This window comes from Pongo abelii, chromosome 10 (genome assembly GCF_028885655.2).
Source record: "Pongo abelii isolate AG06213 chromosome 10, NHGRI_mPonAbe1-v2.0_pri, whole genome shotgun sequence".
NCBI classification, from domain to species: Eukaryota; Metazoa; Chordata; class Mammalia; order Primates; family Hominidae; genus Pongo; species Pongo abelii.
The window spans coordinates 13682109-13706040 of record NC_071995.2 but is presented as its reverse complement, the minus strand read 5'-3'; the positions used below and the strand labels follow the sequence as shown (position 1 = coordinate 13706040).

Here is a 23932-nt window from a genome sequence, read left to right as displayed (position 1 = left end):
GGCCTCAGGGTAGTTTCTGTTTGGGTAATTCAGTTCCAGCCCCATCATATCACCAAACAGGTTGAACCATGGATCTGTTTACTCAATCTGCCCAAACCTTTTCTCTCATTTCTCTTAATAACCATATTCCAGAGCAGTAAATCAGACATTCCACCATGTGAGAGTCAAAAGGTCCCCTACCCAACAGATTATTCTAATCCAAAAGTATGGCTCATAGGAGCAAAGTTCTTTTGTGGTAAATGGTATTTACCTGACGTTGCATTGAATGCGCTGAGCATCTTGTGTGTCCCTGTCACAAGGCAGATGGTTTCAGCCAAGCTTCCTGGCATCAGCTCCAAACATGTGATATCTCGAGCCTCCTCAGGGAGAAGACTAGACCACAGTGTGCTGCCATTCATCCCCGAAAGGCATACAAGATTAGCAGCTGGCCTTGAGACACCTAAAAGCATACAAGAGAGATAAAAAAAGGAAAGCAGGCAGAGGAGATAAGAGGCAGAGATGAACAAGAGGCCAGAAAACTGCGAGTGGATGGTGGTAAGGCAGCAACCACACTTGTGTATTCAGCTCCCTCTCACACTTCTGGCAGCAAGGTGTGAACACAGAGTGCCTGTCATCTTTGCTGAACACGCTTCTCATGTAAGACAAGAGCTGTGGCCTCCTCTACACTGTCGAATGCATCTCCACTTCCGCACCTTTCCCAACACTTCTCTTTACATGTCTGCCACCTCGGCCCCAACTAAATGGTGATATCCTTAAGGAGAAAGACTGTCTCACTAATCTCTGCACCTACAGCAACCAACTGTTTGCCTAATAAGAGACAGGAGCAAAATCAAGAATGCGAAAAAGTAGTTAAGAACAAAAAACCAGGAGGAAAAGATATGCTCGGAAACATGAGACTGATCTAGAACGTGTGCAGAGCAGGGAACAAAATACCTGAATTCTAATCATCACTAATAAATGCTTCCTGAGAGCAGAAAAATATTTTCTTTTTTGAAAAAATAAACTTGAAGATTACACATAGCAATGATGAGTGGGTCTTGCTAGTCTAGAGTTCTATGGAATCAATTGATTTGGTCCCAGTCAGGAAAAAATATTTGGGAAGAACTAATACCTTGGTCCAAGGACAGCTGGTAAGGCATTAGAGTAGCCATGTCCTTAGTAAATAAGCCTTTATCACTTAATTACTACATCAGACTCAGAACTTTCTCCCTTGTCAGTTTCACATTCACGCTCAGGATAGGGACAAGTGACTCATTTCATACAGTTCCCACTTTCAGCAACAACTAATACAGATAAGGAAACAAAACTTTTAGAGCTTCCTTCTACCTATTCCTCAGCACGACTAATTAAATATACAACCTAAAAACAAGTGACAAACAATGGCTGGCTGTTTCAGACCCTGTTGCCAGAAGATATATATGACAAACAGAGGTGGTATATGGTAACTTCCAGGCTTTTCAAAGGTGCTAGGATCCCTATCCTGTGCGGTTCTTCCTACTGGAGGACCCTACTCCATCCTACAATGCTCTGACTCATCTTTTCCCAGATGGTGATGGATTACCCCTTCCTGCTAGACCATGACTTCTCGAGGCCAAGGCCAGGCTCCTCTTGTTCGGCAGTCTGTGTGTAACCATCAGAACTCTAGAGAAGGTGCACAGTGGCTGCCGCACAGTTAGTATCAACACAGAGTTGCTGAATGAAGGAACAAGTGAATAGATAAAAAATTCAATCCCTCTGTGTCCAGTAGCACAAAGCTTTGTGGGTTATGGGCACAGCAGCTTGGCATGAGGGTCAAGGACATGAACTCCAGAGCCAGACTCCTTGGATCCGAATCCCCAGCTCTATCATTTACCAGCAGTAGGACTTTGGGCAAGTTCTTTAACCTCACAACATCTCACCTTCTTCATGTGCAAAACGGGGATAATAATGAGTCTACTTCACAGGACTGTGTGGAAGGATAAATTCCTTCATACGTTATGTGCTGGCAATGGTGTATTAACACACAGAAAGCACCATATGTTCGCTATATCCTTATTTGTACAGTCTGTGGCCAAATCAGCCTGGTCCATATTGTGTCCAAACCCACGGCCTTGCCATTATGAGTCTTGATATGAAGCAAACTACGTAAGATACCAAATGACTAAAAACATCTCTAAATCTAAGTAGATGGGGAAGATTTTTACTTCAGAAGTCACGGGCAGGAAAAGTGTAACCAAGTTTTGATTACACGGAAATCTACTCCTAGGCTGGAGATGCTCTCTACAGCAGATCTCCACCCAGATTGCTTCCACATCTCAGAAAGCCACTCCTACTAATGTAAGAGATGTGGTTTAGAATTCTCTAAAACACACCTAGACATGTATTCCAAGGCCTAGATGACTTAAAAGCAGTCACTAGGGCACCCTCAGCATCAAACTAGGTCCCTGCATCAGCTCACAGGCTGCAGTTTGACTCCACTGTAGTGGAGGCTGCAGGACCAACCAAAAGCCTTGTGTACTTAGGCTGAAATCAGAACGCATTTTTTCTTTTTCTACAGCTGACATGTGTAAAAGCTGGGATCCCAAAAACAGCACCCTAAATTAGGGTAAGTTGTGGACGGTTTCATAAGGAGACTATTCACAAAGATGTGGCCAGCATGTAGAAACACCACAAGTGATAGTGCAGACCCTCAGAACTGTTAGGCTCCCCAGCAAAGACACAAGGAGAGGATGCAATTACTGGAATCCAGAAAAGGAAAGTCCTATAGGAGGGCCACCTTGAAATGAGCTGTGATCCAGGGTCAAGGCTATAGCAGCCATCCTGCGGTGACCCCGGCGGGGAGGGAGCCAGGGGAGTGAATACCTCCCCTCACACTCTTACTCCCCTCCCATTCCTGAGCTGTGCTCCCCATTGAAAGGAGACCAGCAGGCAAGGAAGCCTGTTGATACCATCCATACAGCTCAGCTTCTCCATGCAGAGAGCAGGATGGACAGCAGGTCTACAAGTGTAAATGAAGGGGGAAAGGAAAACACCCGGCCAAGAGGTATTTGTGTAAAGATGTGTAAGTCTATGAACAAAAGTTTTCTGCCAGGGATGGGAGGGTAGCATAAAGTCAATGTTCACTATAATCTAAGAGGCAATGGAAAACCAGGAGAAAACCCATGAAACCCGAGGACTAACACTGTTCGTTGCAAAGTGTGTGGACAAGTCACTTCCTCTCTGCATCACAGTTTCTTCACTGGCCTGGTCACCACTAAAAATTCCTTCCAGCTATAACTCCCTCCGATTTCTTAGACTGAGCTTTATTTATATGTGGAAGCTTTCTGATGAGGGTTTTCATGTATGCCAGAACCATGGTAACTTTCTGTTCACTGCAGATCCTTCTCTGCAGTACCACTTGGGACACAGCTCTGATGTTTTCTCCTAGCTGACAGTGCCCCTGTAGCAGCCTTGAAAAAACACGTCTCTTACCTACTGCACTCCCGTTCCTTGACATCACAAAGGAGAGAAGCACATCACGCAGGCCATCTCCATTCACATCAGCCAATTCCAATGGAGACAGGTCCCCACCTGTTATACACATAAAAAACCAAAAAGGTCCTGAGCAAGTTACCACAAACCAGTTCTCTGTTGCCAGTAGCTCTATAAACACCAGGCAGACTCCAGTTCCTCGACTAGGTACAGTAGACACACCTCTCCCTACTCCCCCTGCTAAGTGCATGGAAAAGCCCTGGACACTGTATATAAAACAAACATAAGACAACTCTAAAAGGCAGAGAAAAGGAAGCAGACCAGCTAGGGACTGCAAGACCCAAGGAATGACAAGGTGATGAGTCCCCTGGGTTTTCTTTTGGCCTCATAATACCCAGATATGGTGCTGGAAAAGCCAGCAACCCAGAAACACCACAGGTACAGACAAAAAAGCCCCAGAAAAGGCTGGCTTCCCTAGCCAAAAGCCCAGGAAAGGTGCAGTCCAGCAAGACAGGAAAGTTTTAGATAATAACTGCTCTACTCCAACCAAACACCCAAGATAAAATTATGGGCCCAGCTCCACCCACCCATATAGCAAAGGCTGAATGTGGAGCCTGGCTCCCACCCTCTCCTGGATGTAACAAGGCACCCCACCACCACCACCACCACCATCAGGATCATGTCAGAGAAGGCCAGGTGGGGGTGAGGACTGTCATCCTCACCTAGCAGGACCAAAGGAGTTCCACCCCAACTAGCATCAACAAGGCAGCCCTCTCCCTCCTCTCCATGGGGGTGGTGTCAGCAGAGGCCTCGTGAGGAGTCTGGACTTCCATCCCCCCACCACCCAACAGTGTGGACTCAGAGGATGCCCACCAAATTTGGAGAGAATTTACACATTGCTAGTGGAAATGTAAATTGGTACAACCACGTTGGAAAATAATTTAACATAAACTACTAATAATGAACATGCACACACCCTATGGTATGATTCAGCAATTTTACTCCTAGGTTTATGTCTTAGAGAAATTCTTATACACTGCAATAGGAAACATATACAAAAATGTTCTTAGCAGCATCATTTATTTATTTAAAAAAAAAAAAGACTGGAAGCATTACTTAAAGGTTCATCAACAGTAAAATGGATAAATCATGGGATATTCATACCATGGAAAATCAGACAGTAGTGAAAATGAATAAACTCCAGGTATAATGCGTAAATATAGATGAACCTCAATAAATTGTTTTCAAAAAATTAAGTGGCACAAAAAAGCAGGTCACAGGCTGGGTGCACTGGCTCACACCTATAATCCCAGCACTTTGGGAGGCCGAGGTGGGTGGATCACCTGAGGTCAGGAGTTCAAGATCAGCCTGGCCAAAATAGCAAAACCCCATCTCTACTGAAAATACAAAAATTAGCCAGGCATGGTGGCGAGCTCCTGCAATCCCAGCTACATGGGAGGCTAAGGCACAAAAATCACTTGAACCCGGGAGGCAGAGCCTGCAGTGAGCCGAGATCACACCACTGCACTCCAGCCTGGGTGACAGAGCAAGACTCTGTTGCAAAAAAAAAAAAAAAAAAAAAAGAGCAGTTCACAGAAGACTGCATGATTAAATTCATGTAAAATTTTAAAACCAGCAAAAGTAATGAATATATAGTTTAGGGGTACATATTGACATGGCAAAACTTTACAGAAAAAGGAATAATCAACACAAAATTCAGGATAGCAGAGGCCTTTGGTGGGCAGAGGAGGATGTGGTCAGGAGGGACACACAAGAGATTGTGAAGGTCTCAATGATGTTCTATTTCTAAAGCTGGGTGGTAGACACACAAACAATTTGTTACCTTTAAACTGTATATAAATATATGTAAATGAAACTTGCCTTCAGAGAAACTAAAGATGAGAACACAGAACTCATCAGAAGCTAATTCAACTGGGATCAGAGAAGTGGCAGAGATAAACATTTCTAGATCAAGAGGAAGCCAGGGGTCTGAGGATAGCTTAATCCAGTTCACAAGAGACAGGACTACTCAACACAGGTGAGACGTAAGTCCCATTCCAGAGCAAGAGGTTTTAAAGACGCCTGCTCCAAAAGGAGACAGAATAGCTGGAATTACTCGGACAGCACCACCCTAACCATGCAGAGCGAGAAAGAAAAGATAGCAACTATCTTTTACAAGAAATGAAATTATTTTATAATTTAAATTAGATCAGACCTCTATCATTAAAGAATGTCGAAGGGTTCTGTAAGAGCCCTATCCCTGGTACAACCTGGCCTTGAACCTTGCTTTTCTCTGTAAATAGCCCTTCCTATAGCTTTGCATTCCCCTGATACAGTGCTGGCTCCACAGCAGGAACCCAGCAAACCAGCCCTGTCCTCTCTGGCTCTAATAAAGACCAATGCCAACAGACACAACAAAGCAGTGATTCCCAGGTTTTTGGAGGTGTTTGTTTTCTTTCAAATCTTAATCTCCTTGCCACCTCCACACAGCAGGGACGGCAGGGTGCGGAATGCCACATGACACATATTAAGTTTTAAGATTTGGAGGAAATTTTAAATGTAATCAGACATAGCATGAAGTTTCACAGGATTAGGGCTGAAGATTCTGCAGCTCACCTCCCTGGGAGCCCAATTGGCGGCTCCAGGTGCTGTGCAGATCTCTGGGAGGACAGGGGATCAGGAAAGCACACAGGAGCACCAGGATCATCGAGATCCCCAAAGTCAGCAGGAAGACAGACGTGCGCACATATGACACCAGGGAGGAGGCCGCCTTCTGTTCCAGGCCCCCAAGGGGTTCTGAGGGGTAGCCCTCCGTGGTGACTTCTGAAAGATGTGGCTTTGCAGCCTCTGCAACCTCAGCATCTGAGTCAGGTTCTGGCGCTTCTCCCAAAGGACTCTTCCCATTTTTGACCCCTCCATTCTTCTGCAGGTTAAGCACCAGATCGTCTTCACTCTCATCACTGTCAGCCTGGGTGAGCGGATCATACTCCCCTAGGTCTGGGCTCTTCTTCCCTGAAAATACAGAAAAACAGAGAGTCAAAGGGAACTGGGGAGGAGACACCCTCACCAAATATATGGCAACTGTAAATACCCAGGAGAACATGGAAAACTAAAACAAAAAAATCCAGGTTTACATCAAGTTTGAACCTTGGTGGCTATCTGTAAAACAGAAGCCAGTGAAGCAGGGGTTAGGAATGGAAGGAAAAACGAAAGCACATTGCTCCAGGATCACTGCCTGCATGAGTTTAAGACAATGGAAAAGGAGGCAGAAGTTAGCAAATTTAAAATGTCTTTAGTTTAAAAAGAAAGCTCTCTTAATGTGTTTGAATCTCACTCAAGAAAAAGATCATGGCTCCACATCAACTCTCCATGTGCCTAATGTGCATATTGCCTCAGATTTTCTTAGATCTGTGACGTCCTAATCTTTCCTGGTAAACTTTTAGAACAATTCTTCTCCATATGCTGCTTCTCACAGCCCAATATCTGTGGCTTCCCAACTGTTTCTATGGAAACAACTTAGAAAGTTGAACACTGAATGTTCATCTGAAGATGTATTGAAATCTCACTTCTAAGAACCATCCTGTGATTTGAATGTCCTTTCAGTCTATCTTTTAGTAAACAATGTTTACCCCAAAAACTGCTCTTCTGAGCAAGTATTCTGGGAGGGGTGGTGATCCAGCCAGTATACAGAGGTAGGGGACTTGTCTTGAAGCTGCTTTGCATGGCAAGCACTTTGTTTTTACTTAGCCTGCAGTGTTGATTTAGGGTAGCTGAGAGAGAAATTACAGAAGGGCCTAGGTACACCGCCTCCCAAGCCACCCACCCCTTGGCCTCACTGCCAATGACTGAATGATTTTATGCCTTTATTTCATGTTACCACCAAGTAACAACCAAGAAAATGTTTCTTTTGGGGAGACTTTATGTGGTAATCTATCACTAATGCAAACTCTATCGTTAAATCTTTTGTTCACAAGAAATATAAAAAAGACCACATAACCCAGCTAATTAAAAAGGGGAAAAGAATAATTATTAATGCTAGTGTCTACCTCTGGGTCACTATGGCCTTGGTGATGTCATTTCATACATTATATCTCAGTTTGTTCAATTAATAAAATGAAAGAATAAAACACTACATGGAGACCAGATTGTTGCAGGAAGGCAGGGACCCAGAATGGAGGGAGCAGCTGGAACCACAGCAGAAGAGCATAAATTGTGAAGATTTCATGGACACTTATCAGTTCCCAAAAGTAATACTTTTATAATTTCTTATGCCTGTCTTTACTGCAATCTCTGACCACAAATTGTGAAGATTTCATGGACATTTATCACTTCCCTATTAATACTCTTATAATTTCTTATGCCTGTCTTTACTTTAATCTGTTAATCCCGTTATCTTCATAAGCTGAGAATGTACGTCACCTCAGGACCACTATTGTACAAATTGATTGTAAAACATGTGTGTTTGAACAATATGAAATCAGTGCACCTTGAAAAAGAACAGAATAACAGCGATTTTCAGGGAACAAGGGAAGATAACCATAAGGTCTGACTGCCTGCGGGGTTGGGCAGAATAGAGCCATATTTTTCTTCTTGCAGAGAGCCTATAAACAGATGTGCAAGTAGGGAAGATATCGCTGAATTATTTTCCCAGCAAGGAATACCCTGGGGAAGGAAAGCACTCCTGGGGGAAGGTCTACAAATGGCCGCTCTGGGAGTGTCTGTCTTATGTGGTTGAGATTAGGACTGAAATACGCCCTGGTCTCCTGCAGGTACCCTCAGGCTTACTAGGATTGGGAAATTCCAGCCTGGTAAATTTTGGTCAGACCGGTTCTCTGCTCTCCAACCCTGTTTTCTGTTAAGATGTTTATCAAGACAATACATGCATAGAGGGACACAGACCCTCATCAGTAATTCTAATTTTGCCTTTGCCTTGTGATCTTTATTGCCCTTTGAAGCATGTGATCTTTGTGACCTACTCCCTGTTCCTACACCCCCTCCCCTTTTAAAATCCCTAATAAAAACTTGCTGGTTTTGTGGCTCAGGGGACATCACAGACCTACCGATATGTGATCTTACCCCCGGAGGCCCAGCTATAAAATTCCTCTCTTTGTACTCTTTCTCTTTATTTCTTAGACCAGCCGACACTTAAGGAAAATAGAAAGAACCTATGTTGAAATATTGGGGGCTGGTTCCCCCAATACCAGATGTTGGATGTAAAATCTTTGATGTTTAAAGTTTAGTATTTGGTACATTAAAAAAATCAATAAATTTTAGATTTTTTAAAATGAACATTCCACAGAATTATAACATTAAGTACTTTCAAAAAAAATGCAAGGAAAATACTGAATAATCTGTCATCCTAATAACTAGAAGTTATTTCTATTTACTTTTATTTTCAAAGCTATACACTTTGCCCAATAAATATTAGATTTTATTTTTAAAGGCACAAATTACAAGAAAATAAATCAATTATTAGAAACTTAATTCAAAATAGTACTTTCAGAATATGCCATGGGGTCAGTACAGGTTCTAGATAATCTCCTACAATTTGTATTTCTACTCCATGAACCAAATTATTTGGTTAATTAGGGCACACCATTTCCTAACCATCCCAGATAACTCTACACATAATAATTTGCACACAGAGCCATGGGTTGTTAGAATAATATTAACTCTAATACTTTTTAAAGTGATTGTTTGTTCTTGTTTTGTTTTTTAGCTAAAATACACCTGACATGATAAACAAAATGTGATATGTACATACCATGGAATATTATTCAGCTCTAAAAAGGAAGGAACTTCTGACACTTGCTACAAAATGGATGAACCTTGAGGACATTATGCTAAATGAAATAAGCCACACACAAAAAGACAATACTGTGTAATTCCACTTATATGAGTTATCTAGAGTAGCCACATTCACAGAAACAGAAAGTAGAATGGTTGTTGCCTAGGTCTGGAGGTAGAAGGAAAAGTTGTTACTGAGTAAGTATAGAGTTTCAGTTTTGCAAGATGAAAAAGTACTAGAGATTGGGTGCATATACAGTTAATACCGAACTGTATACTTAACATAGTTAAGATAGTAAATTTTATGCTGTATGTATTTTTTGACAATTTAAAATGTTTAAATATATATATATCTGAAAAACAGGAAAGCACAGAGTTCTCAACTCTAGAGTTACTTGAGAAAGCACAGCAAGAGACCCTAAAGATCACATAATCTATCCCCACCCCTATCCCAAACTTACAACTAGCTACTTACAAAGACCTACCAACCAGTTACTTAGCAAACACCTGAATGTAACCTGTATTAGGGAATCCACTGGCCTCTAATCTAGAAACCAATTCTTTACACTGATTCAAGAATTTTTTTCTGGGAAGTTGCCAATTATCTGTCCTAGTTTTAATTTCTGGGATCCCTCTCTCACATGTAAGTCCTTCAAACACTCAAAGGTATCAATCATAAGAGACATATCATATGGTATTTAAGAGCTCAAGTCTTCACAATCAAACATCAAGCCAAATCCTGGCTATATCTCTTATGAACTATGTAATCTCAAATTTCTTAACTTTATTGAGCATCAATTTCCCTATTTATGAAATGAAATAATTATTCTTTTTAGCTCATATGATTGTGATGAGAATCAAATAAGATAATATATGTCTGGTTCTTAGTGCCTGGCTTATAGTCACACAATAAATTTTAGCTTCTATTATTATCATTACCATCACTGGTGCTAGCATTGTATCTCCCAGTGCCCTCCCCCACTCTTCTCATCTCCAAGTTAAACACCTCCACCTCTTTCAACCCATTACTTGAAGAAGCATTGTTTCAGGTGTCCTCAACATCCTGGTCATTCTCCTCTGGACACAATGTGATATGTCTGTGCTTTTTAAAGTATGGTTCTTGGAACTAGATACAATCTCAGGTACAGTCTGACCAGAGAAAGGGAGGGAGGGCAGAGCTATTTCCTACCTACTCCAGATAGCAAACAACAATTCAATTTCTGTAACGTAAGATCTTGAGAGTTTTCTTGGCATTCACATCACCTACTGATTCAATTAAAACTTCCAAGCATTCTGAACACATGCTTAAGCCACCCTCTAATTGTGCAACTGGATTTTTAGCACCAAGTGAAAAATTTAGCATCGACCTCAAATTCAATCTTGCTAGTCAGTCTCCACCTTGCAACAAACATATCAGGCTAAAACAGCACCTTTGTCAAAGTGAAATCATTAATAAAATACTGCCCAGCAAAACAGTTTAAAGGAAATTCATTTTTATCATGCTATGTACTATCACAGGCAGGGAGGAAGAGAAGCATATGCTACAGGAACTTATAAAATCTGTAAGAAATGTATAAAAACAATTTGCAAGCATTCTTTGAGAAAAAAGCTGCTGTCAAATTGGTCCGTTTAGCAAGATTACATGCTTCTAGTTAATGATGGCAAAAGTGGGCATTTCTGTCACACTGTCTTCCCTAAAACCAGGAAAACAAATAAAGAAAAATAAAAATAGAACACAAAATAGGAAACAGCCACATTCCCAAACCACAATTTATGAACTAAATGCACTGAAATTTGTACTCAATTGAGAAAGCTCAGTAAGAGCAGGCAAATACATCTTGCAGATATATATTGCACATATATTGCAGATCTTCAGCAATGAGCAGAGTTCACAGAATTAATAATCATGACAACAATAAGATGATGATGATGATGATGATGATGACAACTGGAAGTGTATTGAGTGCCTACTGTCCCAGGCACTGATCCAAGCATTTTGCATGTGTTAATTCATTTAATCCTCACATCAACCTTATATGGTAGATATTATTATTATTATTATCCCCCATTTTATCAACAAGAAAAATAAAATTTAAGAGGTAAAATGACTAAGATCACAGAACTAGCCAAAAGAAAAGCCAGGATTCAAACCCAGGCATCTGACTGCAGAGTCCACTCATTGTTCTAACCAACAAGTTCTACTACCTCCCTTGTTCCACAAATATAGCCAAACCAGTAATTGCTTGCTTGGAAAGACAAAGTCTGGGGTCACAGAAGCACCAATGAGCCCCATTCAACACCACAGAGTCAAATCGAAGTAGGACCAAATGAGGAAAAGTACAAGCTGACATCTTCACAAAAAGCACACTGTCAGGATGGCAGGTTAGAAAAGTAACTGGGCATAATCACCCTGACTGGGCCCAGTCAGGAGACAGAAGCCAAACAGTAGTTCAAAGAGGACAAGTTTAACATAAAAAAATTACTAAGCAATGACAGGAGAGTAAACATAAAGATGAGAAGAGAACTCTAAAAGGTCCCCTAGGACTGAGAGACAATATCCAAGGCAGGACAAACTTGATATTTAAAAGGGCTCAGACCAGCTTTCACGGATCAGTCAACAAAGGTGAATTTGGAGTTCAGGGGCAATAAATTGATAACTGGCACAACAAAGTCAGTGAAGGAAATGCCAAACCAGCAGCCTACAGTCCTGTGAAAAGCCTCCTCCTAGCCAGGATAGAGACATCCACACAGGAAGAGTGCTGGTGAGGAGCCAGCTGACTTAACAGGCCTGGATTACATTCTTGCTTCCAACGGCCCTAGATCACCCCTTTGGCAATAGCCAGGCTGTCAAACAACTGCCCCATTTAAATATAAGTAATAATCAGAAAGGAGCCATGTTTAGTACTCATTCCATAAGATACCACAAAGCTCTACAAATATTCAAGAAAGAAGTAACAACGAAACACAACAAACAATCAGCTGAAGAACAAATGAACAAATGCTGGACAAATCACACCACAAGATGGAAGAAATAATGAACATATACTTCCCCATGGAGTCTGAGAAATTTAGGAAAATCGTCTTCTCTGAAATAAGCACTCAGGAAAACAATGGAAAAAATAACAAACCAATTTTAGAAAAGAAATCCTTATTGGAATCAGCTAAAGGAACAGATATTGCTGAAAACAGAGTCAGAGATATAAAAAAAATAGACTAGTGAAAATCAAGCAAAATGTAATGGAAATAACTACAGCTGGCAGTTCTGAACACTTATCCTACACTCTTCCAAGCCCTTCTAATGTCTTATCTCAGGCCAGGGGTGCTGGCTCACGCCTGTAATCCCAGCACTTTGGTAGGCCAAGGCGAGCAGATCACTTGAGGCCAGGACTTCAAGACCAGCCTGGCCAACATGGCAAGACCCTGTTTCTACTGAAAATACAAAAATTTGCCACTTGTGGTGGCAGGCGCCTGTAACCCCAGCTACTCAGGAGGCTGAGGCATTAAAATTGCTTGAACCTGGGATGCGGAGGTTAGAGTGAGTCGAGACCGTGCCACTGCACTCCAGCCTGGGCGACAGAACAAGACTTTGTCTCAAAAAATATTCTTATCTCAGTAAATCTTCATAACAACTATGTGAGGTAGACACACTACTGTCTTCACTTTCAAGATGAGGAAGCTGAGGCTTGGAAGTTTAAGTAATTAGCGGATGTGGTTTGGCTCTGTGTCCCCACCCAAATCTCAACTTGAATTGTACTCCCATAATTCCCATGTGTTGTGGGAGGGACCCAGTGGGAGATAACTGAATCATGGGGGCAGTTTCTCCCATACTATTCTCATGGTAGTGAATAAGTCTCACGCGATCTGATGGTTTTACAAGGGGAACCCTGTTTCGCTTGGTTCTCATTCTCTCTCTTGCCGCCACCATGTAAGATGTGCCTTCTACCTTCCACCATGATTGTGAGGCCTCCCTAGGCACACGGAACTGTAAGACCATTAAACCTCTTTCTTTTGTAAATTGCCTCGTCTCATGTATGTCTTTATCAGCAGTGTGAAAAGACTAATACATTGGCCCACAGATAAACAGCAAGTGATAGGTAACAATTCAAAACCAGTCTGGCTTCAAAGTCTGTACGGGCTACATACGATCCCATGGAAAAAAATCAAGGCTTTTAAAAAGACTAGAAACAATGTGATAGATACTGCCAACAAAGGTGAGCCAATATATGCATGACCAAAGAGGATAACAGAAAAGAAAATGGAACCAAAAGCAGTATTTTAAAGAGTTGCAAAAAAAAACTTCCTATAATAAAGACCTAAAACTGCATAATAATGAGTACACAGAGTCCCAAGAAAAACTGATTCAGAAGAATCAATACTGAAATATATCCTAGTAAAGGCACAGGACTTCAAGGACAAAGAAGGAATCCTATAAGCACCCAGGCCAAAGGAAAAAAATCAAGTCACTAATGACAGGAACAAAAATCAGGCAAAGATTTCTCCATAGTAACATACACTATTAAAAGATAGCGGAGCAATATCTAAAAAGTCCTCAGAAAAAGAACATGCAATTTGATGTTCAAGCATTCTGACCCAGCCATGACATCACCGAAATATAAAGACAAGCGCACAAGCGCTCTGAGTTATCATACTCCTATGCTTTCTTTACATCACAGAAGACTAGGGGCCAGTTCTTGCCCAGCCTTTTGAGAGGAATAAATACTTTTATACTAATTTTTTTTTCAGATAGTGCAAAAACAAACCTCCGCTTAAGGATTATAGACTGCAAGTTTTGATTAGAGAAGTCTTTAATAATATTTTTTTTCTATCTATTTACAGAAAGACAATAAGAGAGAGTGAAGTAAAAGAAGTCCACCAACTTGCCTTAAGTCCTACTCAGGCTGAGGAGCTAGGCGTCAAATCCAGCTTCCAAGCTTAGGGCACTTAGCACTCACTCGCTCCTTGCTACTTTCAGCCACCACCCAAATTTTTAATGAATGAAAGGTTTTCAAAGAATAAGGGAGAGGGCACTGATTTCATAACAAGTCATTATAAACGAGCTTTCCACAGCTATTGCTTTTCCTCTTAGGAAGACTGAAGATGCTGCTTAAATATAATAGGATTTCCAAAATGGTAGAGAGGAAAACGCAAATAGGAAAGTGATGCAATTATACCATACCCAAATGTTTTCAGGAAATATACTAAAACATACACTATTCTATAACATATACTATACTATAGTATACACTATACTGTGCATATACTATACAATACACTCTACTGCAACTAAAGGTAAATAATTCATATCATGGGTTAGTTTACCCAAGGGCATATAAAGACTCTAAGTTACACAAATAAAATAAATCATAAAAAATCATTTTGCTCTGATATTCCCTCCAGTGTTTGACCTTCAAACTTTAAAATGGCCTAAGAAAAAATATATATGTATACTTAGGAGATAAGCTGTCCTACAGGCTTTATGAATGTCATATTGGCCTTCTGCTACTAATTAACCTCATTTTATGCATGTGAGCCAAACATCTTTCCTTCCTGAGCTTAGCGAAACTGCTCTTTCATAACAAGACTGCTGAGATCTGTCAATAGCTCACTATTACATCAAGCCTTCCTTCAGGTATCACATTCATAAATGAGCACAGTGCTGATGACAACAGCTAACACTTTCTGACTAATTAACATATGTCAGAGGTTACTAGACCTCCTAAGTACATCCATCTCCTTTACTATTTCAGATTACCCTAGGAGGTAAATATGTAGTAGAATGTGTGGCATAGAGTGAATGTTCCATAATAATGTTATTGTTACAGATGAGGAAACTAAAGCTTAAAGAGATTAAGTAACTAATTAGGTAAAGACTGGATTTGAACCCGAGCCTGTCTCATGCTCTCAGCCACCACTCCATCCTGACTTCCTCACACATGAAAACAGTGGGGATGTTGGGGCCAGATGCCATGGCTCACGCCTATAATCCCAGCACTTTGGGAGGCCAAGGAAGGCAATCACCTGAGGTCGGGAGTTCCAGGCCAGCCTGACCAACATGGAGAAACCCTGTCTCTACTAAAAATACAAAATTAGCCGGGCGTTGTGGCGCATGCCTGTAATCCCAGCTACTCGGGAGGCTGAGGCAGGTGAATTGCTTGAACCCAGGAGGCGGAGGTTGCGGTGAGCCGAGATCACACAATTGCACTCCAGCCTGGGCAAGAAGAGTGAAACTCCATCTCAAAAAAACAAACAAACAAAAAAAACCAACAAAGAAAACAGTGGGGATGTTAACTACAGGAACATAACACAGAAGCCCAAACAGGACAGCAGTCTCAGGACCCCAATTACAGGGGAGCCAAAAAGAGCTATACAAAAACAACTTGTACCTAATGCAAAAACTAAAAATAGTATTTTGGGTGGAGGGAAGAAGAAAGGGCAAGAAGGAGACAAGGAAAAATGCAAGTGAACATTTTCTTAAAACCCACATCACATGAAAGAACATATGCCTACTATATCTGGGCCTAAAAAAGCATCAAGCATACCTCAGGGCTCAGGGCCAAGCTGCCTGCCAAACAGGCCCATGGACTGGGCTATGGGAACCCCAACCAGTTCCTACAACTAATACTCCAGGGAGTAATAACACCACAGCCTTGGGGCAGAAGAACACAAAAGAGCTCAAGAGTTGCTAAAGCAAGATTTTCATGCATTCTCATTCTTAGAGAATAACAATGACCTACACTGAAATAAAAAAAAAAAAGGACTCTAAAAGAAAAAAAAAAAGAAATAAAGCTAAATGTGTCTGACATCTTATTACCCCTCTGGGAGGATATCATTCTACACTAAGGATATACAAAGTAAAAAAGTAAAACATTAATCCTGCAGGTAAAGGGTCACGTCTCTCATTTAATTCCAGTGTTATGCACACATTCCAAGGCAGATACTATCAGTGTTCCTTCCAATGTTCCAATGAGCCCATATTAAAAAAAAAATAATCTGTCTGAGGTCATGAAGTCTGGGGACAGAAATGCAAATTAATATCCAACCTAGCGTCATCCAAATGTCAAGTTTCGCTTCAGGGTAGCATACTGGGAGCTCCTTGAGAACAAGGACCCTGTAATCCCCCTGCAAGCTCAAACTAGCTATCCAACCAAAACCCAAATAGCCCTCTCTAGAGATAGCTATGAAAGCAACTGCTTTTCCCTCTAATACAAATTATCAGCAAATAAATGTTTATAGCTTAATGCTTAAAACTTACCTAGGTAGAGCCATCAATTTTTCTGAAGCCTAATGTTTAAAATTTACTTGGGTGGAATAAATATACTTTTATTAACAATATCAAGTTTCTAACAGTACAATCCTACTCTGGAGGTTTAGGAGGAAAAAAAACTTGGAGCTGCTGCCCGAAGTACTGAATCAGCTCTGGAAGTTGTCATCACCCCTAATGCTGCCTTAAAGAAGATTCCATACATTTTCTTCAACTTATAGGTGCCAAATCATTTCCCATGCTTAATCTCGGCAGCTGGAGACTGACCAAGTGGAATCAAAAGCTCAGGATTTAGAGTGAAAAGACCCCTGACGTTCAAGGCCGAGCTTTCCCAATACTTGTGAGACCTTGGACAATTCAGTTAGCCAAATAACTCTCATTTTCTCTTCTGTAAACTAGGAAGGGACGTAAATACCTGTCCCACCTGCCTCATGGATGCGTCGTTGCTGTCGTTAGGTGGAGGGGATGATCCACAGAGGGCCACTCGCCGTCCCGCCGCCCCCGCCCAGGTCCAGCCAAGACAGAAGGCGCCGGAGTCCCCGCGGTGCCGGGTCCGCGGCGCTCGGGAAGGATGCTCCTCTCGCCAGCCTCCCCTCGGGACAGCGGCGACCGGCGTTCTGACACTCCCCGCCGTAACACCTGCTCGGCGCCCTCTCCCCGCGCGTCTCCGGGTTCGCCCCGCGCCCGAGACCCCTGCCCCGCTGGGCGCCCCTCTCGCCCTCTGGTGGCACAGGGACCCCAGCCCCCGGGGACTGCACCCTCTTCGCCACCCGGCGCCTGCAGCTGAGTCTGGGTTGAGGCCAGGACCCGACCGGCCTCGCCCCCAGAGCCTTGCCTCCCCTTATTCCAACACCGGCGGGGACAGGGTGGTCGCAAGGATGCGACTCCTTACCCGGCAGCTTGAGCGCCCTGGACAGCACGGTCGCCATGGCGGAGGCCCCGGTGCGCGTGCGCGCGCCCGCGTTCTGCCGGGAAGTGTAGTTCCGGGCGGGCGGTGCGTGGGGCCGGGACCGGGAAAGGTGGGACCCGCTTGCTGGGGACAGAGCCGAGGGAGGCCAAGCTAGAGTACACGCTCCGCAGGCTTTTCTCCCACCCTACCTATGCAGGTCACCTCACCACTCTGAGTCTCACTTGCCTCGTCGGTGAAATGGGGAGAAAATACCCGGTAAGCTTGCAGTGAAAATCATTCAAACGAGATATTTAAGGAGGTGTGGATTGTGCAATGTGCGTGGGCTTTGAAATCAGGCCGACTGGATTTGAATCCTGCCTGAATCACTAACTAGCTGGGCCATCTTGGGCAAGTCCCTTGGGGCGTCTGAGCTGCCGTTGCTTTTTTTTAATTAAAGACATACTACCTACTTCACAAGCTTGCAGTGAGAATTAAATGATATGACCTGTTTAAAACACACAGCACACAGTAGGCACCTAGTAGGAGTGTTTCTATTATGCTTCTTAGGTAGAAGCTGAAGTTTCCTGGAGCTCGAACCCTCATTTATTGCTCCCAGTTCTTTACAGGTGTCTACTCAGCACCCTACGCTGCAGCTTCTAATTGAAGGGTGTAGAAGGAGGATCTGACTGTGTACATACATCCAATAGATGCAGCATCTCTAGCTCCTCAGATTTCAATGCTTGACCTTTAAGGCATCTGCACGCTCCCCATAATCACCCCAGCTTTGCCCGAATGATTGTTGCAGGGAGGCCGATGCCCAGGAATTCCTCCTTCCTTGGATCCCTGAGCTTCCCCCCACTTTGTCTTCCCTGTCCCTCTGGAAATCTCTTTCATCCCTCCGCAACTGTTTTCCATTTTAACATAGGAACTGCAGCTTAGAATAGTATTTCTCAAATTTAATGTACTTTTTTTTCAATTAAAGAAAAAAATTCAAAGCAGCTGCCAAATGAATCGGGATCTTTACCTTTTACATAGAGAATACCTGTGAGTTCCTTTCTAGCTACCTAGTGGAATGTGAATACTTTTGCTGCCCAAACACCCACTGAGGTCACTGTGGAAAATGCAAACACCCAGGCCCTCTCTGACTTCTGAACTTGGCTTGCCTCAGGACCAGGCACAATGGTGTAGAAGGAAGAACTGACTTGCTTCTTTCCCACACGCAAGTGATCAGCATTTTAGTGCAGGAATGCTAATACTATGTTATCTTAGAACTGGAACAGATCCTAGAGGCTATCTAGTCCCACTCTCCTTGTTTTGTTTAAGAGAAAGCTGAGAAATAGAAAGGTAATGTAACTTCTGAGTGTCACAACAAAAGCTCCAAGATACATCTCATTTGCAGGCTGCCTAATTCCCGTGAGAAACTGCAGACAGGACTATCCTGTGGGAGTAATCTGAGAGTCTCCAGCAATCAGTCTCACCTCCTTTCTTCCCACGGAAAAAAAAAAAATGTCATTGTCTCTGATAGAGCACAGGCTCTGGAGCCAGGAGCCAGGCCTCCCGAGATCAAATCCCGACTCCATCATTTCCTAGATGCCAGGCAGAGGGTTAGTTGCTTAATTTCTTCCCACCTCAATTTTCTCATCTGCAAAATGGGGACAAAACAGTTCCTAGTTTATAGAGTTCTCCTGAGAATTAAATGTATACGTAGAAAGCACTTACAACAGTGCCTGGCACTTAGTGTTTTCTAAGTATTCACTCTTCTTTTATCAATAATTTCTTAATGTTTTAACAATTTAAAATTTGTAACTTAATAACAAATAATACATTTCATAGTAATTTAATGGTTTAGTAATGTATTTATTTATTAATTCTTTCAGCATTCTACAATACCCAAAATTTCTACTGCTTGCCACTTCCCTGGAGGCGTGATTAAAAAACATATTTTACATCTATGTAGGTCATCTAAGAGGAGCAACACTACAAGTCACAATGAGCCAGTAGTAGCTTGCCTGATATCAGTTTAACTAAATGGAACACATTCCTGAAATATGAAGACTGAGAAAAATAACCTGTGAATGTGACAGAGATGTAGAAAAATGTTCATTTTAGTTGCAGAACAAGAACTTGAGTTTCTAGGAGAAAGTTTGGGTGGAAAGGAATAGCCAGGTCACACAGGATAGGAAGAAAGAAGAAAAATCTGTCTCCTTTTCTTAGTAAAAAGGTATATTCTGGGAGAGTACCTTCTTCAGTGATATAAATTAAATAAAGATATATAATTTAAAGTTTTATTTAAAAACTTTGCCTCAGGACCAGGCACAGTGGCTTGTGCCTGCAATCCCAGCACTTTGAGAGGCTGAGGTGGTAGGATTACTGGAGTTGAGGAGTTGGAAGCTGCAGTGAACTGTGATTGAACCACTGCACTCCAACCTGGGCAGCAGTATGAGGCCCCTGTCTCAAAAAAAAAAAAAAAAAAAAGGCAAACTTTGCTTCAAACTGTGTAGTTACCCAAAGTGCCCATGTGCATGCACACACTTACATGTGTACATATAAACATGTGTCAGTGTACACACATCCAATAGATGCAGCATCTCTAGCTCCTCAGATTTCAATGCTTGACCTTTAAGGCATCTGCACGCTCCCCATAATCACCCCAGCTTTGCCCGAATGATTGTTGCAGGGAGGCCGATGCCCAGGAATTCCTCCTTCCTTGGATCCCTGAGCTTTCCCCCACTTTGTCTTCCCTGTCCCTCTGGAAATTTCTTTCATCCCTCCACAACTTTTTTCCATTTTAACATAGGAACTGCAGCTTAGAATAGTATTTCTCAAATTTAATGTACTTTTTTTCAATTAAAGAAAAAAATTCAAAGCAGCTGCCAAATGAATCAGGATCTTTACCTTTTACATAGAGAATACCTGTGAGTTCCTTTCTAGCTACCTAGTGGAATGTGAATACCTTTGTTGCCCAAACACCCATGGAGGTCACTGTGGAAAATGCAAACACCCAGGCCCTCTCTGACTTCTGAATTTGGCTTGCCTCCCTGACAAGTACAAGAGTGACAGGGGTGGGATGCCTATGAACAGCCTAACCTGCCTGGCAGCTGTGCCTGCTTGAAGAAATTACTTTTCTGAAAAATCACAACTGAAGTCAGAAAATCACCTTCTATTTATCCTACATTGATCTACAGTGAGAGTGTTCTTCCCCAGCCTTCTCAAGTTCCCATAACTCATAGAGGGAACCCATATTGCTGGTTATTACCTTTGTAATACTCCAAGTACTGCTCAAAATCTCCAACTGTCCTGCATGGGCTTATGATCAAATCTGGCCATCTAATGCTTGCCTTTCCCTGGACAGTGTGGTCACTTCTGCTGGTCCTGACTACCCCCACTAGGTTTTCACCACCTCCTCTTTGAACCAATGCCACTGTATGTACCAGCAGCCGCCTCCCTTCCTCCTTGGTTCTACTGTGCTGCCAGGCCCCTCAAAAACTGCCTCCTCTCAAAAACTGCTGCCTCTTCCTGTATCTCCCACTAAATGCCACCTCATATTTTAGTGCTCCTAAAATGTCAAAGCTGTGAGGGGCAAAGGAAACTAGGGAAGACTGCCTCTCTCTCCTTTTTATGTTACACTTTATTAGGAAATTGCCAATGCTATGCTGCTATTCCTTCAGACTGAATGCAGTATTTTCATTAGACAGAGCTTCTATTTTTACTTAGCGGGTCAACCAGAGCAAGATAATTGCTGTAACAAACAACGTCAAGATTTCACTGATTTTAGAGTGTAAAAATTTATTTCTGCCTATGTCACAGTCAAGATGGGGGTGCAAGTAGACTGCACTGGGGCTCTATTCCTCCCAGCCATTCAGGGACCCAGGCCCTTCTGTCTCCAGCTGCTTCATCCTTAGGGCCTCGGAGGCCTCCACTGGATCGTTTGCATCCCAGATCATGCAGGAAGTTTTATGGGCCAGGCGTGGAGCTGGTGTACGTGACTTCTGCCCACACATTTATTAGGCTAGAACTCAGACAGAGAATATGTGTGCCAGGAAGGTATGAGCCCAGGAAGAAAAGGAGATGAGTTTGGGGAGCATCTAGCCAGTGTCTGTGACACTGGTCACCCCATGCCTTTGTAAATTACAGACCTGAGTTCTTGAGTTCTTGATGGTAGGAAAGGGTTCAGGTGCCGCTATCCTTAGGATTGCCTTTCTCCTGTAGGGACTAAGGCTTTGTTCCTGAGCTGAGTTTCTTGTAATGACTTATGAGTCTAAGCTGAAGCTCTCCCAGGAGGCTCCTCACTCCTTCTGCAGAGAGATTTCTGGAAGCCATTCCTACATCTATCAGCAGAGGATGGACAAATCTGAACTCCACTGACTTATCTGAAGCTGAGGGTAGTACCCTGTGCTACACTGGTGCCAAAAAGAGTCAGGAAGCAGTAATTAGTATGAGATTCAAAAAGCAAAAAGAAAATGTCATAGCAAATAGTAATAAGGGCAGTGAGACTGAGAAAAGCGAAAGAGGTGCACAGCAGAGGACGTTTAGGGGTTAAATGCAGATGTCAAGGAGCCAGTGAAATCAGTCTTGCATGGGGATCAGGAAGTTTGAAACGCATGTGTACAAGTGGCATATTCACTTCTCTTCACAGAGAACTGAACTCTGCCCAGGAGTTGCATGGCTTGTCATGAAGACAAACAGGTTTATGTTCCCAGAATGTCCTTTGATAAAACACAAGGGCTCATCTCACTCAGATCATACAGACTTCCAGCCTATAAAACTTTCTAGAGTCTAGACTATAAAATGCTTTGTGAGCCCTGAAATTTAAACAAAGGCTTCTTCTTAACAAGCCTCTGGCTGGAACATATGTTTGAGAACAGTGTAATTAAGGACAGACACACCCAGGCCAAATGAGCTCTTGGTCCTCCCATCCCTCATTCTAGCATGTTCATGTCGACCGAAGGACCTGTAGTAGCAGTGTAGATGGTAACAGCCCCCATTCACTGAGCACTCATCACCTATAAGAGAAGACAGTGTTTTGGAGCCTTGCCAGTCTTGATCAGCCCCTTCACTGGCTCCCAAAAAAAAATGCAATGGGCCAAGCGTATTGTGACTTCGGGAGTTTTCCCGAAGATTCAAGGGGCCAGGGAAAGGGGTCAAGGCACGTAGCATTTCCCCCACCCCCGCCCCCCCAAAAAAGCTCTGTTAGATGCATCTCTTCTCCCAGGTCTCTGCTGTTGGCCGCATCACTTCATCTTCCCCACTACTAAGACCTCTTAGGTCAGTTCCACTCTCAGGCTTTCTCCTCCTCCCTTATTTCCTGCCTTCTGCGGCCGTTAGCTTCAACATGAGGCTGTAGTCTCACCTCCATCCTATGGGCAGAACCTTTCCATGGAAGGTAAACTCAGATGGATAAAGCCATTTGCCCAAAGTTACACAATTCCCAAGGACTTGAAGAAGAATTCAAATGCAGGTTTTTCTGTCTTTTAATTACAAGCAGTGATGTTAGATACATGGCATGTGTGCTCCAATTTGTCTTTTCTTCTTCCAGGGCACATGTCAATCACCACACTCTGACAGTGGGCCCAGACACAGCTTCAGAATCCCTCACTCCGCTATCCAGGGAGCCACTACCTATCAACTGGATTCAGCTCAAAAATTGAAAACCATTTGTAATCCCTGCCTCACTTATAGCATTGTAACCAAACTATAAACTCCTTTATGACAGTACTTGATTCATGACAGATTTCAGTGTTGAATGTAGCTGATATTTGGCCAACATTTGTTCTCATTGGTTGGGAGTGCTAGCTGATTAGTCAGACATGTTCTGGTTAGTCAGGACCTATGCAGTACTGTGTTTTCCTTTTCTTTTTTTTTTTTTTTTAATATAACCAAGTTTTTTGTTTTTTTTTTTTTTTTTGAGACAAGGTCTTGTTCTGTAGTGTTTTTTATATTTAGATTACATCCCTGTTGAGTCTTCTCAGTTCTGCATGTCTAGCTCACTGGTTAAGTCCTAAGTAATCCTCTAAAAGTCAGTAAATCAGGTTACCACTGGCTACGTGACTGAAGTTCTAGAATACTTCATTTTTCTGCACATCTTAAAGTATGTATTATAGGCAGCTGTGTGTTGTAATATGAATATATATACCACATTAAATTTGAATATCTGTCTAATATTAAATTTGAATATATGTCTATTGTATTAAAACTCCCATACTAAATGTTGAGCTCTTAAAGAATGGAAGTGAAATTTTGTATCTTTTTAGCCCTACATAATGCATAGCATATGGCCCCAGATGTGTATTGGATAAATGTGAATGTAAGAATAAATAGCCATCACATTATGAGAAAAGAATAAAATCAATTTAGAAAAAAAAGAGGGGGAGGACTTTATTTTATTTATTTATTTATTTTGAGACAAAGTCTGGCTCTATTGCCCAGGCTGGAGTGCAGTGGCACGATCTCAGCTCACTGCAACCTCTGCTTCCCAGGCTCAAGCAATCCTTCCCACTTCAGCCTCCTGAGTGCTGGCTGGGACTGTAGGTGTGCACCACCACACC

At 42.5% G+C, this 23932-nt stretch overlaps 1 protein-coding gene across 4 annotated transcripts in view; it reads right to left on the bottom strand.

Annotated features, from left to right (window-relative positions):
- FAM234B (family with sequence similarity 234 member B) overlaps positions 1–17475 on the bottom strand; it is a 38823-nt gene extending 21348 nt beyond the window's left edge. For 2 of the 4 annotated variants that reach the window (XR_010135725.1, XM_002822960.5), the window contains exons 1-4: positions 17391–17475; positions 6067–6462; positions 3451–3549; positions 251–439 (exon numbers count right to left, since the gene is read on the bottom strand). Coding sequence is in view for 3 of the 4 variants with exons in the window: in XM_002822960.5 (XP_002823006.4) it covers positions 251–439; positions 3451–3549; positions 6067–6462; positions 17391–17427 (721 nt within the window). In the remaining variant the exon portion in view is untranslated. Of the gene's footprint in view, positions 1–250; positions 440–3450; positions 3550–6066; positions 6463–16913; positions 17185–17390 lie in introns of those variants that run through there. The other 2 variants (XM_063712042.1, XM_063712043.1) reach the window with 2 other exon arrangements.
- Positions 17476–23932: the final 6457 nt, after the last annotated feature.